This window comes from Parasteatoda tepidariorum, chromosome 10 (assembly GCF_982258835.1).
Source record: "Parasteatoda tepidariorum strain Cologne lab strain chromosome 10, Ptep-v5.0, whole genome shotgun sequence".
NCBI classification, from domain to species: domain Eukaryota; kingdom Metazoa; phylum Arthropoda; class Arachnida; order Araneae; family Theridiidae; genus Parasteatoda; species Parasteatoda tepidariorum.
Window position 1 is genome coordinate 34323602 of NC_141764.1, and position 13199 is coordinate 34336800.

The following is a 13199-nucleotide window of genomic DNA, read 5'->3' on the forward strand; positions in this document are numbered from 1 at the left end:
ATATATTTTCAAATATTTTATAACTATATATCTATTTTATAACTGTTTCTATTTAAGTATAATGAAACTTTTTAGGCAATATTATTAACATTTTATAAGCTGAAACTGAACTTATTGGAGGGAATATTTTTGATTATTGGAAGACATAATCTACAGATGTTTTTTATCTTTTAGAGGAAAAATACATATAAATGTATTTTTTTAAATACAGCTTGTAAAAAAAATAATTATACATTTATTGGTATGGGCAGTTAGTTAATGAAATGGCTATTGATGATTACATACAATTTTTTTCATTCCAGAAATATTTTATATTTCATAATTATTTTTAAAAAAGATTAACATTTTAACTGAAATGTTTCTAATCTTTCTGCTTTCATACATTATAAGTCTGTTTATATAAATATATCGGTGTAGGTCTCAATAAATTTTTCTTTTTTTTCTATAATTATTTTAACATTTAATATTTAGAGGAAAATAACATAGCAATCTCTCTTAATATACCTAAGTATTTTATGTTATAAGTAAATTTAGTTAAAAAAAAAGGGCTCAGAATTTTATTTTTGTTGAATTTTAGGGCAAATTTCATGCAATACGAAATTTTTGAAAAGGAAAAAAATGTGGTTATTTTTGCTTAAACTTATACATTTAAACTTATGACTAAATGATAATTTGTAGTTTTACAGTGTATTTTCCATTCTAATTTTTTTTTTACTGAATAGTAAATGATATCAAGGAAAATTTTTATAAAACTAGCTAGTTTAATTGAGATAATTTTTTTTTATGCCTAAAATTAATATTAGAATTATTTCTATCGATCAGAATAATTTCTTGCAAAGAAATGTTAGTCAATAGAGCTTTAAGTTTTTTTAGACTTTTACTTTTTCATTAACAGTCATTGTAAAATTAATATTGAAATATAATATGTTTAATATAAATCCTTTTAATTTTAAGTATTATAAAGCTATAATTTGCTAATAGCTTTATAATACTTAGAATTGGACTTGGGTGAGCAAAGTTGTAAAAAAAGATTGAAGGTTTTAAAATTAAAAAACTAGAACCAGATATAAAATTCAGAATACATTTTTTATTGCATGTAACATATCTGTAACTTAAATTTTTAGGTTTCAGATAAAATATAGAATGCAATTTATAAATCTTTCGTTGCTAATTATTGTACTAAAATAAGAAATTTTTTTAAAAAATTAATGTAACTAATAACGGCTATTAATTTAATAACCAACTTTTGGTTGTATCTCAATCCCAATAATCAATCACAACACGAAATTAAAGATAATTAGTTTTTAAAAAATAAATTTACTACAATAACATATAAGAATTAATTGTATACCGAAAAATATTAACGTAGGACAAGTTCAAATTTACTTTTAGAGAAAATAACAATGACTTATTACTTTAAGCTACATGAACTTCAAAGACCTTTAGGTTTTTTGTGAGCTTGTGATATTTTTCAATAAATCAATGATTATGTAATCTTAGATAAACGAAAGGAAAAGTTGATAAAAAAACATTTCAAATTTTAATGTTTAATATCAAACAGAAAGCTAGCATCTTCATTAACTCAAAAATTTTTTTAAGATTTTTTGTTGTTGATAAATTTGTTGTCCCACAAAAGAATGTTTCTTAAGAATCATATGGTATTTTCATAAATGCAGAGAGCTTGCAACAATCATTCATGAGTGTTAGGCTAAGTTTACTCTATCAAAAGTCATCACCCTCTATGCTAATTCTAAAAATGGCAATAAATGCCAATATGAAGAAAAGCATTTCTTTGTAAAAATGAAAAGCGTTTATGGTATAATTTTTTTTTTAATATTTAAAAATTACTCCAACATTATCTATTACATTATCTGAGCTCAGATTTTTAAAAATTAAGATTTGGTCATTAATTTTGATAATTTTCATCTAGATGGAAAAAGTTTTGCCAAATGGGTAACTTATAAAAAAAAATTTAATATATTTAAAAAAAATAATTTTTTATTAAAAGCCCAGATGGTACCTTATGGCCAGAATTAATTATAGCATTGCTTCAAGTGTAAGATACCTAAACTTGTTTTTTATCCCCTTAGTAGTTTAATAGTATTCATAAAATACAGTTAAATTACTGAGCTCACATTGGGAAGAGGCACAACCAGTAATTTTTGTTATTAAATACAAGCCTAAATAGTTCGTTAAACATAATCGAAACAAGTACTTCAGTGATACATCCAAATGGTAAGCCACCTTGTAGTAATAAGTCTAAAGAATGGAGAGATAAAGGCAGAAATCCAGTGGAGGACAAAGACTTTTGCTTCAGATACATGTCATAAGCCTATAAAAAATTTCAAGGAGGCATAAGAATAAAAAAATATTTTTTAAAAGCATTTATGAACTATTTTAGAACAGTTAGCGTCATTTACCATAAGAGGTTGAACTAATTTATAGTTTTTCTTCTTTTTCACATGAGATTAAATATACATTTTAATTTAAAATAAATGCTAAGAAAGCTAGCAAGAAGAGATTTGTTTGATGTATACTTTAACTGTAGTTATGTAAAATGATATTAAAAAAAATGTAGACACATACCACATAATTGATTAATAAGTAAAACAAATTTAATCTCTTATAACTAGATTTGTGTTTATACAAGTTACATCAAATAAAAAAATATTTTTACATGCTCAAAACTATGAATTCAATTTTCTAAGAATCTTTGATTAATGAATCACAGTTAATTTGCCATAATAAATCACACTTTCCTCTTCTTTTTTTTAATATTATGGTTACTAATATTTTTATACTATATTATAATAAAAATGTTGTAAAAACCAACATTTGATCCAAGTACAATATAACTGAGAATTTTATTATCTGACCACATAAAATAAGAAAACTCAATTTTAATTTCTGCTATAAAAAGGAGCAATATTTTCTGTATTTGAATATTTCAGTATAATTTTACAAGGGTACCATCTGCAATATTAAGAACTTGAGAAACTTCATTATGCACAACAGTGAAAAAAAGAAGGTAATAATGTCTTCTTCTTCCTTATCCCCAAAGATAGCAGGGCTAAACAATGTCCATGAAACTCATGACCTGGAAGAAGTCGACCACCAAAAGTGGGTTATTCAGAATGTCCCCTTTGTCCACACCAAGACAGGCCAGGATATGTTGGTGAGAAGTGTGCAAGCTGTGCCACCTGGGGCAGTTTGGGTAGGTTTTAACACTTAATAAGGTAGATGCAATGTAGAATAGACAAATAACAAAATAAAAACATTTTATTCACAAAGTTGCAAAGTGATTGCTACTATTGATTATTTGACCCCCATAATTATGCACAGCAGTGAAAAGGTAATAAAGTAGAATAGACAGATAACAGTTTATTCATGTAAATTGTTAAGTGGAATCTATTATTGACTATTGGACCCTCCATAATTATGCTAAGGAGTGAAAATAAAGTAATAAATTATAATGGACAGATTATAAAAGAAAAACATTTTATTCACATGAATTGCAAACAAGGATCTATTAACTATTTGACTCTCCATAATTATGCAAATTAGTGAAAAGAAGGTAATAAAGTAGAATAGACAGATAACAAAATAAAAATATTTTATTCATATGAGTTGTGAAGTGGAATCTATTATTGACTATTTGACTCTACATCATTATGCAAAGGAGTTAAAAGAAAGTAATACATTAAAATAGATAGATTACAAAAGAAAAACATTTTATTTACATGAGTTGGAAAGAGGGATCTATTATTGACCACTTGATCGAAAAAAAAAATGATCTTTAAGTTTTCTAATATTTTTAATCACTAATGACATTTTTCAGAATAATAAAAAAATAAACTTGTCAACACCCATTAAGAAGTTCAACTATTAAACTAATTTTAAGTAAATGTGAATAGAAAATTGAAGTGGGGTCTATTTCGCTGTGTGAAGATTAATATAAATTTTAAATTTACATTGCTATGAAATTAGCTATGAAATAAGAAAATTTTGAAAGATCGGAACTACAGGTTGTAATAAAACTGTTGTTCAAATGAAAAAGTATATTTAAATAAACAGAATTTTTTATTTCATTTCTAGACTTAAGCTGAAACAATAAACTTAAAGAAATGACAAAAGAAAACATATTTACATAATTTAAATGACACTTCCACAAAATATTATGTTGTCATTCCCTGGGAAGGATTGGTACGAAGTCTTTTTCTTCTTAATGCGCCAGATGGCGTTCTTTTTAAATTTGTATGCATTTTTTTGCTTTTTGTTAATAAACCTTTACTTTCTGTCTGAATCTTGATCCACAGACTACATATCACTTATATTCCTGGACTTTATAATTTCTTGAATTTTATTTTAATTTCTTTAGAAATGGCAACTTTACAGTTATTAAACAGCAATTAAATAGTAATCAAAATAGAGAGATTGCTCGAAAAAATCTTTAACTTACAGTATTTGGTTGAGAGACACACTTTGCTGCAACTTCATTCAATATTTCTTCTGCTTTAGATCGGTTTATGCCAAGTATAGTCTGAAATTCTAACTTGGTAAGAGTTAAAACATCCTAAAATATAACATAAGCTATGAAGATAAAACTATTAGAATAAATGCAGGTAACTAACAAACTTTATATTAAACAGACAATGCAGAAGCTAGGATATGTAATGTTGTGCCAAGAAGCAATTTGATTTTAAGTTATAACTAAAGCAGTGTTCTGCTTAAGCATTTTTAGATGGACAGTCCACTCTGTCTGCCCTCTTTGTAAAAATAAGCCACTATGCCTTAAAAACACTGCATTTTCATTCATATTCCATTTTAAAAAAGAATAATTTACTTATTGTTAATTACTATTTAATATTGTTAATTCACTGGTAAAATTTTCTGTTCATAGCTCTAATTCTGATTATTATTAAAATTATTTACTTTATTAGGATTATTCTCAACTGGTTAAATTTTCATTAGTTTCTTTTTTTCCGGGTGGGAATATATTAATGAATTTTTTAAATTATTTTATATTTAAAAATTATTTTTGAAATAAATACCAAATTTTTTTTTAAATGCACCTTTAAATGTTCATTTTCTCATAATTTTAAGTTCAAAATGTAGAAAAAAGTTTTCAAGTTGTTTATTAACTAATAATTTTTTTAGCTTATTTCTTTTGGAAAACAATTTGTGCAGTAATTACTTTTTATAAACTACAAATTTTTATTTTGATAATGCACAATGGGCTATTGCCGACGATCTGGGAAACTTTCCTGAGGATGATTCAAAGACAAGTCATCACAATTTTGATCCTCTGCAGAGGGGATGGCACCCCCGCTTCTGTAGCCTTACGACCTGCATACGAAATCAAGCACTTTATGGTAGAACAGTTTAACAAGGACAAATATCGCACACCCTCGGTCCCTACGCAGATTGATCCAAATGGTCACCCACCCACGCACTGACCGCAGCCAGTGATGCTTGACTTTGGTGATCTGCTGGGAATCGTGTCTTAACAATCAGTCCACTGCAGGACATATTATTAGTATGAGGAAAAGGGAAAAAATATAATAGTTATCCATTAGAAATATTTGAGATAAATACAAAAAAACTGACGAACAGCTATATATATAAACTGAAGTTGTAAAGTTGACTCAAAACAAAAATTTAATGCTAAACATAATAATTTTTGAAAAAGAGTATCCATAAAACATTAAAAAAACAAACATAGTCTGTCAAAAATGCTTTTAAAATTACTATGTTATCATAAAAACAGAAGGAAATTTTAAAGCTGAACATATTATTACTGCATTTTCAATAAAAAGTGAAGAACAAATGAATAAAGCTTAATAGAAACTTGATGTGTTATAATAAAAATGTCAGTGTAAGTTTTTTAAAAGAGAAAAAGTCAGATAGAAACCAAAACTAAAACTTAAGTTTTAAATGAAAAGTTTAATGCTAAAAATCTAAATTTTATTTTTTCACATTTATTTTTAGACAAATGTGACGATAAATGAATTTAGTGTATTAGAAAAGCTCTGTCATACCATTTTGTGTTATAATAAAAATGCGGAAAATAAAAATGTTAATAAAAAATGTTTTCTGCATAAAAAATGTTTTTTTTTTGTACTTTTAATAAAAATAATGACTAATGTTGTTTTTTATACTTAAAATACATAATGTAAATTTAAAATAACATAAACCATTAAAATATACAGAACATTTTAGAAGATTACTGTATCAGCATCTCCGCTAAAAAAATTGTCAAGTTTTGGCAGGAACAGGTATCGACATGAAGCAGTTGGGCGTATGATCAACATGGGTGCATGTCTCTTTCAATAACTAGATATCTTTAGAAGTCTCTCTCAATATTTCAGACAAATAAAGGAAGCTTTAACAAATTATCAATGATTTAAATTCATCGAAGTTTAAAGGAGAAAGAGATAAAAATCAGGGGTCTGTCCAGACATTTTGTGAAAGGTCCGTTTTTCGTGAAATTGTGAAAAAATTACTCACATTCTTTCAACCAGGGTCCGCTTTTATGAATTTGTGCAAATAGGGTCCGTTATTGCAAAAAAAACTTTTTCAAGGAGTTTTTGAATTGTAAAGACATACGAGATTATGCTCAATACTGTAAAATTATAATTAAAAAAATTAAATTTTAAAAAATAAACAACAATTGCTGTTTCTAAATTAGCGATGCAACATACAAATATTTGGCATTTAGCCTATACTGCTGAACGCAGAATATTCATTTCGGACGAATAATGGAAGAATCGTCTGCCGAAGACAAAACTTAATTCGTTTATATCCATCTTTCTTGTTTTCTGCCCTGGAAAGGGTTTATTCGATTAACAAAATTATAATGAACATAAACAAATTTGTGAAGGGTCCGATTAAAAGAAAAATCATTTTGTGAAGGGTCCGTTTTTAAGTTAAAATATTTTGTGAAGGGTCCGTTTTTATGAAAAGATATTTTGTGAAGGGTCCGTTAATGGACCCAAATTTCTTCTAAACAGACCCCTGAAAATAATCAATCTATTTTTGAAAATATTTAGTAGGTATAGAATTTTCTTCATGTGTGAAATTTAGAGAGCTATTGTAATTGTCTATTTTAATATGACTTCCATAAAAATAGGAACTCTGCGAAGCTCATCAGTATCGATACGACATATCCCCCAAAATTCCCACTCCTATATGATTTTTTTTTCCAAAACAGTAAAAAAAATGTTCATGATAAAAATGTACAAATTGCTAGCAAATTAAGGGGAGTTTTCCATATTGTAATCTGTGGCAGAATAATCATCAAGTCTTGGCAACTTCCAGTCAGCGGAACAGAAGAAGCTAAAAAATAAACATCACAGAAAGGGATTACCTCAAAAGGTATAACTCATAACCATCTCCTGGCAAACATCTACATGTTCTTTTTTTTAAAAAAAATTTGCAAGTTTAAATACTATTAGGCGATTGTAGTTGACTACGACGATATCCCCCTACGACATATCACGATACGGAAATATCCCCAACTCAAGACTTCAAATGAACATTCAATCATTAGTAATAATAAATTAAAGATGTTAACAAAAACACAAATACGAAAGTAAGTCAAACTGGTATTAAACAAAACTATAAAAGAAATTTGAACATGTTAGAAACACTAACAAGAATAATCTTGTTCTTATTTTAAAATACCTTGCAAGAAAATAAATTATTTTTTTCAAGAACATCAATAATATTCTGTGGAATTCGCAACCGGCGAATCTTATAGGAACCCATAGTATGGAACAAATATTATAACGTATAAGTATTAAAAATATTTAATACACAAAACAAGTACAGAATACCAGAATCATATTTAATTTCATAAAAACGAGTGTATTATTAATTTTAACATCGACAACCGTCAAAATTCCTCAAAAAGAACAACCAAAGCGCCAACAAATGATTCATTGATTGTTTATACGATGAAACAGGAAAAGCTTTTGGTTGTTTTTTTCTGCCGAATAGATGGCTATTTTACTTTTTTTTTAAAGGACCATTCTCATTACAGTACGCGCTAGCAACACTCGAATACGCCATCTGGGGAGAAGACTGGTTGCATGTCTTAACCCTTCCGCCTTTCTCTTCTCAGTTGTATAGGAATGTACTATGATATTTTCCCCCTTCTTTCCATTTTTCGCATTTAATTGTCAAAAATATTTTTTTAAAACTTCCGCGACACTGTCTCTGAGAACTATTTTCAATGCAGTTTTTAGTTCTATACAGTTCCCTAACGTAAATGTTTTTTTAAATCTATTTTAGATCAAGACAGAAACTAACGTACTTCTATGACTACCCACACATTAATTGTTATTGATGTGAGAGAAACGAACGAATCAATATTTTAATCAACTCTTTTTTGTGAATAGATTCATTAAGTTAGTTTGGAAATTTTTTTTTTCCTTAAAAAGTTTTCCTTCAGAGTTGTTCAGAGTTAGTACTTTAATTAACTGTATAATTGTTTCAAATCGTTTTAATGCAATGCATGTGAATTGAACGATTTCGATGCTGTGAAAATTGCATGAATATTTGAATGCGTGTGGAATTCCGAGAATACTGAAACAATCTGGGTTATAGTTCAAATATAATAAAAAGGTTTTCAAATTTTTAATTCCCCATTGTCAAGCATGCTCAATTTTAGCAATAAAATTTTTGATTAAAAGTGGCTCTATATGACCTTAAATATATTAATGAGCCCTTAAAGGCATAATTAGAAAAACGTAAAGTTAAAATTTTTAAATATGCAATGATAAATATCTTGAAATTTCCAAAACAAAATTTAAAATCTATCCTAAATTTTACTATACCATCAGGTTTCTAATATGATAGATATATTTACCGGCAAACATAAGTGTTTGAATAATGTTATAGAAATATGACTAGGAAAGAATTGCGACCAATAAGCTGTGGGTAATAAACATATATGGCAACGTTACTTTTAAAAAGTAACGAGTAGAAGTACAAGTATTTTTAAAAAAAGTAACGAGTAAAAAGTAAAAAGTTCTTATTTAAAAAAGTAACGAGTAAAAAGTACAAGTAAAAGTACAAGTACTGAACAAAAAAAGTAACGATTTAAAAGTACATTTCTAGGAAATCGAAAATTCAAAGTAACCTAAATTTTATTGAAAAATATTCTTATGTTCTTTAATGTTTTTGCAAAATTGTTGTTATTTATTTAATTATTTTTAATTTTGAAAGTTATGGATATTAATTTATTTTTAAATTCGGTAGAATATTATAATATAATTTTATAATATAATCGTATAATATAATTTTAAAATCAAATATAATTTTAATATCAAACTTTTTATGGATTTGCAAGAGAAAGAAATTTTATCTATTAATCTTAATTTTAAGTTTATTATTTTTATTTATTTAAATTACCATTGATTTAAAATTGTTTTACACTATAGAAACGCGTTTTAAAAACACAAACGTAAACAAAGCAAACACGGGGTTTCAGATAGCTTTGTGATCTTTGAGCTAGTAAAAAATAATTGAATGTGCAGTATAAGTTGAAACAGAAGGTATTTAAACACGAAGTTAGCTGTGAATGCATATATATTGCACATTAATTTTATAAATTAAAAAAAAACAATTATTTTTTTTAAATTTAATATTTTTTTTTTTTAAAGTTTACCGAGCTTACCGAGTTTTAGAAAAAAGTAACTATTTCATTCGATATTTCCGTTACAAATACTTTTACTTTTTCCCTAAAAAAGTAACGAAAGTACAAGTAAAAGTACTAAATTTAAAAAGTAACGAAGTACAAGTAAAAGTACGTACTTTTTACTTGTACCGGCGGTACAAGTAACGAAAGTAAAAGTACTGCCATATATGGTAATAAATATGGTCATAGAAAGCATTTTAATAGGGGTAATAAATAAAGCATAGAAAGTATTTTAACTTAGAGAAACTAAAGCCAAATATTTTTAATTTGACCCATCCTGATTGATTCCATTGTATACATTGCTATGTTTCTAGTCTAAAGTAAAAGCTAATTCTTAAAATAGAGATACTGTTCGTTTCCGAAGGGAAGATACTATACGATTTTCATCGAGAATAGGTAATTAGTTGGATTGCGTACTTCCTGTGGTACGCGCGGCGCACGACGACTTTATTCTAGTTTCACCCATGCTTTTATGAAATCGGAGCAGACCTGATGCGCAAATGTCCGGAATGTTTACCGGTAAGAAATACACATTACTACCATTCTAGACAGAGGTAAACTAAACTTTTTTTTAATAAATAATAATAAAAAAAATGAATTGCGTGTATTAAACTCTATTGATTATAAATCTACTCTTCACTGTTTTTATTTTATGAAAGACTTACGTATTCCAATTCTTAAATTAAAAAATCGAACGCTCAAAACTAATTGAAATTCGTTTAAATAGTCTTAACATAATTTTTAAATTCAGTTTGTTTAAATTGTACCAATTGTATTTTTGCGAATTTTTAACGAAAGTAAGCTGAACTGAGTTAACTTTATGCTTTACTTTTTTCTCAAATTAATATTAATTTATATTTTATACAATGTATTTTAAGCATAACCAAAATTTTATGTGTTCATAACATATCGATATTAAAATGCCCAAACTCATGAACAGACTGAATTAAAATAAACAAAGTTTTTGAGTATATTTTCAGCACAATAAAGTATTAAATGCTATTTTTTAAACGTCTACTAGATACGAAAGCTTCCTGTAACTTTTTCATTAGAATATAATATCATTGGTGAACGTTTACATAATTTTGAAACTGTTTCACCGAAATGCCGCAATGAACTGGCATTCAACGGATGCTTTCTATGCATTACGGGGACATCGATCTGCAACAGGAAAGTGTGCAGGTGTGGATCGGAAGTTTCGAAACGACTGGGGGAGTGTGTGGCATGAAGTGGAGGTGGTAGACTGCCGTTCTGCTTTCGCTTCGTGTTTCATATTCATTCAGCCGTTTCGGAACTTCTCGATTCATGCGTGCAAGTTTCTGCCGTTGAACAATGTTCTCATACTGCGTAGAAAGTTTAACGTTAAATCTCAGTGATTGCAGCATTTTTCGATTGTAGAATGCGAACTTATAAGCTTTTTCATTAATACGGACTGCGCGGTAATTTAGTATAACAGAAATAAAATTATGGCAATACATAAATATGCAACAATATGCCAGACACAGATTTGGCAGAAATTCTGAATTTGCGTTCGAATAATTTAAAGCTTTAAGTAAAAGCAAATAAAATTCAATTTTAATGAATAAAGTAATATTTTGTAATCTAAAATAGAGTAATATTTTATTTAGTATTCGAGTGGAAAAAATTACTTTGTATTCAAAAACTTATTCGCACATTTGCTTAAAGGTTGCTAAAATTTTTAGAAAAAAAGTTTAAACCGGATCTATTATTCTTTTGGATAAAATTACATTGTGCTGGATGTAGAAAATATCTTTTTTTCAAATTAAAACGTGGATTTTGTAAATTAAATATATTTTAAATATTTACTTTGAATGCTTAATTTAGTATTATTATTCATATAGTTTAGTTCTTTTATATCAAGTTGTTGTAATTGTTTTTCCATGATTTTCTATGTAGTTGTACTAGAACAAAACTGCTAATATTTTATATTGAAGTACTTGAGTGGCTCTGATACAAAATCTGTTAACTGTAATTAAGTTAAAACAATTAGAACAAACCAATTTACAAAAAAGTTTAGGCTAAACTTTTCTAATAAAAATAGGAGAAAATAGAATGTTCATATTGAAGCTGTGGAAAAGCTTCATACAATTTATTTTACTAATTTCTTTTCAAAAATTTAAGTTTTCAAATTTTGCATCAAGTTTTTTTTTTTTTATCGAAATAAGACTAAAGATGTTGTATATTGTTGTATTTCGATGTTATAGCATTGAGTGTACTTGTAGGTTGGTGATCAGTAGCAAGCGGGGAAAGGAATCCCTCACTTAGTAAAATTATTTTATATTAAGTATTGCAACAGATTGAAACTTCCGGGACCACATTAAACTAAAAACTAAACTCAGCGGCGTGACAGCCCTAGAGGGCCAAGGCATACTGTGCCCATCTCAGTTTTCTTTACCTTGTGCTCTGGGGGTGCAGAAGCAGATGTTCCGGTCATGTGGTCAGCCGAACGCGGAACCCCCAGTGTTTAGTTCCCAAGCATGCTTGGTACTCATTTATCGACCCACTGAAGGGATGAAAAGCTGAGTCAACCTTGCCCGTACCGAGGATCGAACCAGGGACCTGTGGCACGACAGCGCGAAGCGCTACCGCTCAGCCACCGGCCGTCACATTAATTATGATATTTTTATGAAATAGATTTTATTCATAAGTTTTAAAAGACACCTTTACAAAATATGAAATTTACAACAAACATTTGCAAACAACATAAGGAAGCATTAAGCACACCATATAAATTAATAGTATCAGGATAAATCTTAAAAAATATACAGTAAAAGTATCACAATTTTAAATTTTCATTGTCAGTTTCAGTCAAAGTTTTCCTTTTTTGGGAAAAGGGTAGACCCGAACCGTTGTTTTCAGAGCTTGGATGACACTCAATATCAGGAGCTTTGCAAAATCCTGGATTCGATCCTGTTGTTCGAATATCGTTCAGAATTTTTTTCCCTTTTCGTTCCTGGACTATTTGCAAATGATGTTTGACATAAGATTCTTCTGGTTTTAAGGATGAAACGTGCAATAAACATTCTTCAGCAACGTCCAGTTCCCCCAGCTGGTAATGCGCTGCACATAAATTATGCATGGCCGGCACGTGATTTGGATCTTGTTTCAATATGAGTTTGTAACACTGAAATACAGAAATTTGAATTATTTGTAAAGATAATGAACTAAATGAAGAACTGAGTTAAAGTAAATTTGAAGTGACATTTGAGTGCTACCAAAATAGAGGCTAAATTTATTCAATTGTTTATTGCCAGATGAGCTTGAAACATTTTGTTACTTTGTGTCTTCACCCACTAAAATCTGAGAAGTTTAAATCATTGGCACAATCAGTGGGTGAGACGTGTAACGTGCTATATTTAGTGAGTTAAAAAAGTTCAATTAATTTTGGCCTCAGACTATCGAGATCTTTGTAAAAAAAAAATTAAAGTTCCTTTATAATGCTTTAACAATAAACTTTTATTTGTAATGGAAAATATTT

General features: G+C 28.0%; 2 protein-coding genes across 5 annotated transcripts in view; both read right to left on the bottom strand.

Moving 5' to 3' along the window:
• Nucleotides 1–7967, bottom strand: part of LOC107450456 (DNA repair protein RAD51 homolog 2) — a 29133-nt gene extending 21166 nt beyond the window's left edge. Inside the window, exons 1-3 of one of the 4 annotated variants that reach the window (XM_016066244.4) lie at nt 7684–7967; nt 4460–4573; nt 2216–2332 (exon numbers count right to left, since the gene is read on the bottom strand). In XM_016066244.4, the coding sequence (XP_015921730.1) occupies nt 2216–2332; nt 4460–4573; nt 7684–7767 (315 nt within the window). In that variant the 5' untranslated portion in view covers nt 7768–7967. The remainder of the gene's footprint in view (nt 1–2215; nt 2333–4459; nt 4574–7683) is intronic. The other 3 variants (XM_016066245.4, XM_071184526.2, XM_087153973.1) reach the window with 3 other exon arrangements.
• A 4374-nt stretch (nt 7968–12341) lies between these two features.
• The window catches only part of LOC107450430 (protein O-mannosyl-transferase Tmtc3), a 66556-nt gene continuing 65698 nt past the window's right edge, over nt 12342–13199 (bottom strand). The window contains exon 20 of the mRNA XM_016066220.4: nt 12342–12845. Coding sequence (XP_015921706.1) covers nt 12498–12845 — 348 coding nt within the window. The 3' untranslated portion in view covers nt 12342–12497. The remainder of the gene's footprint in view (nt 12846–13199) is intronic.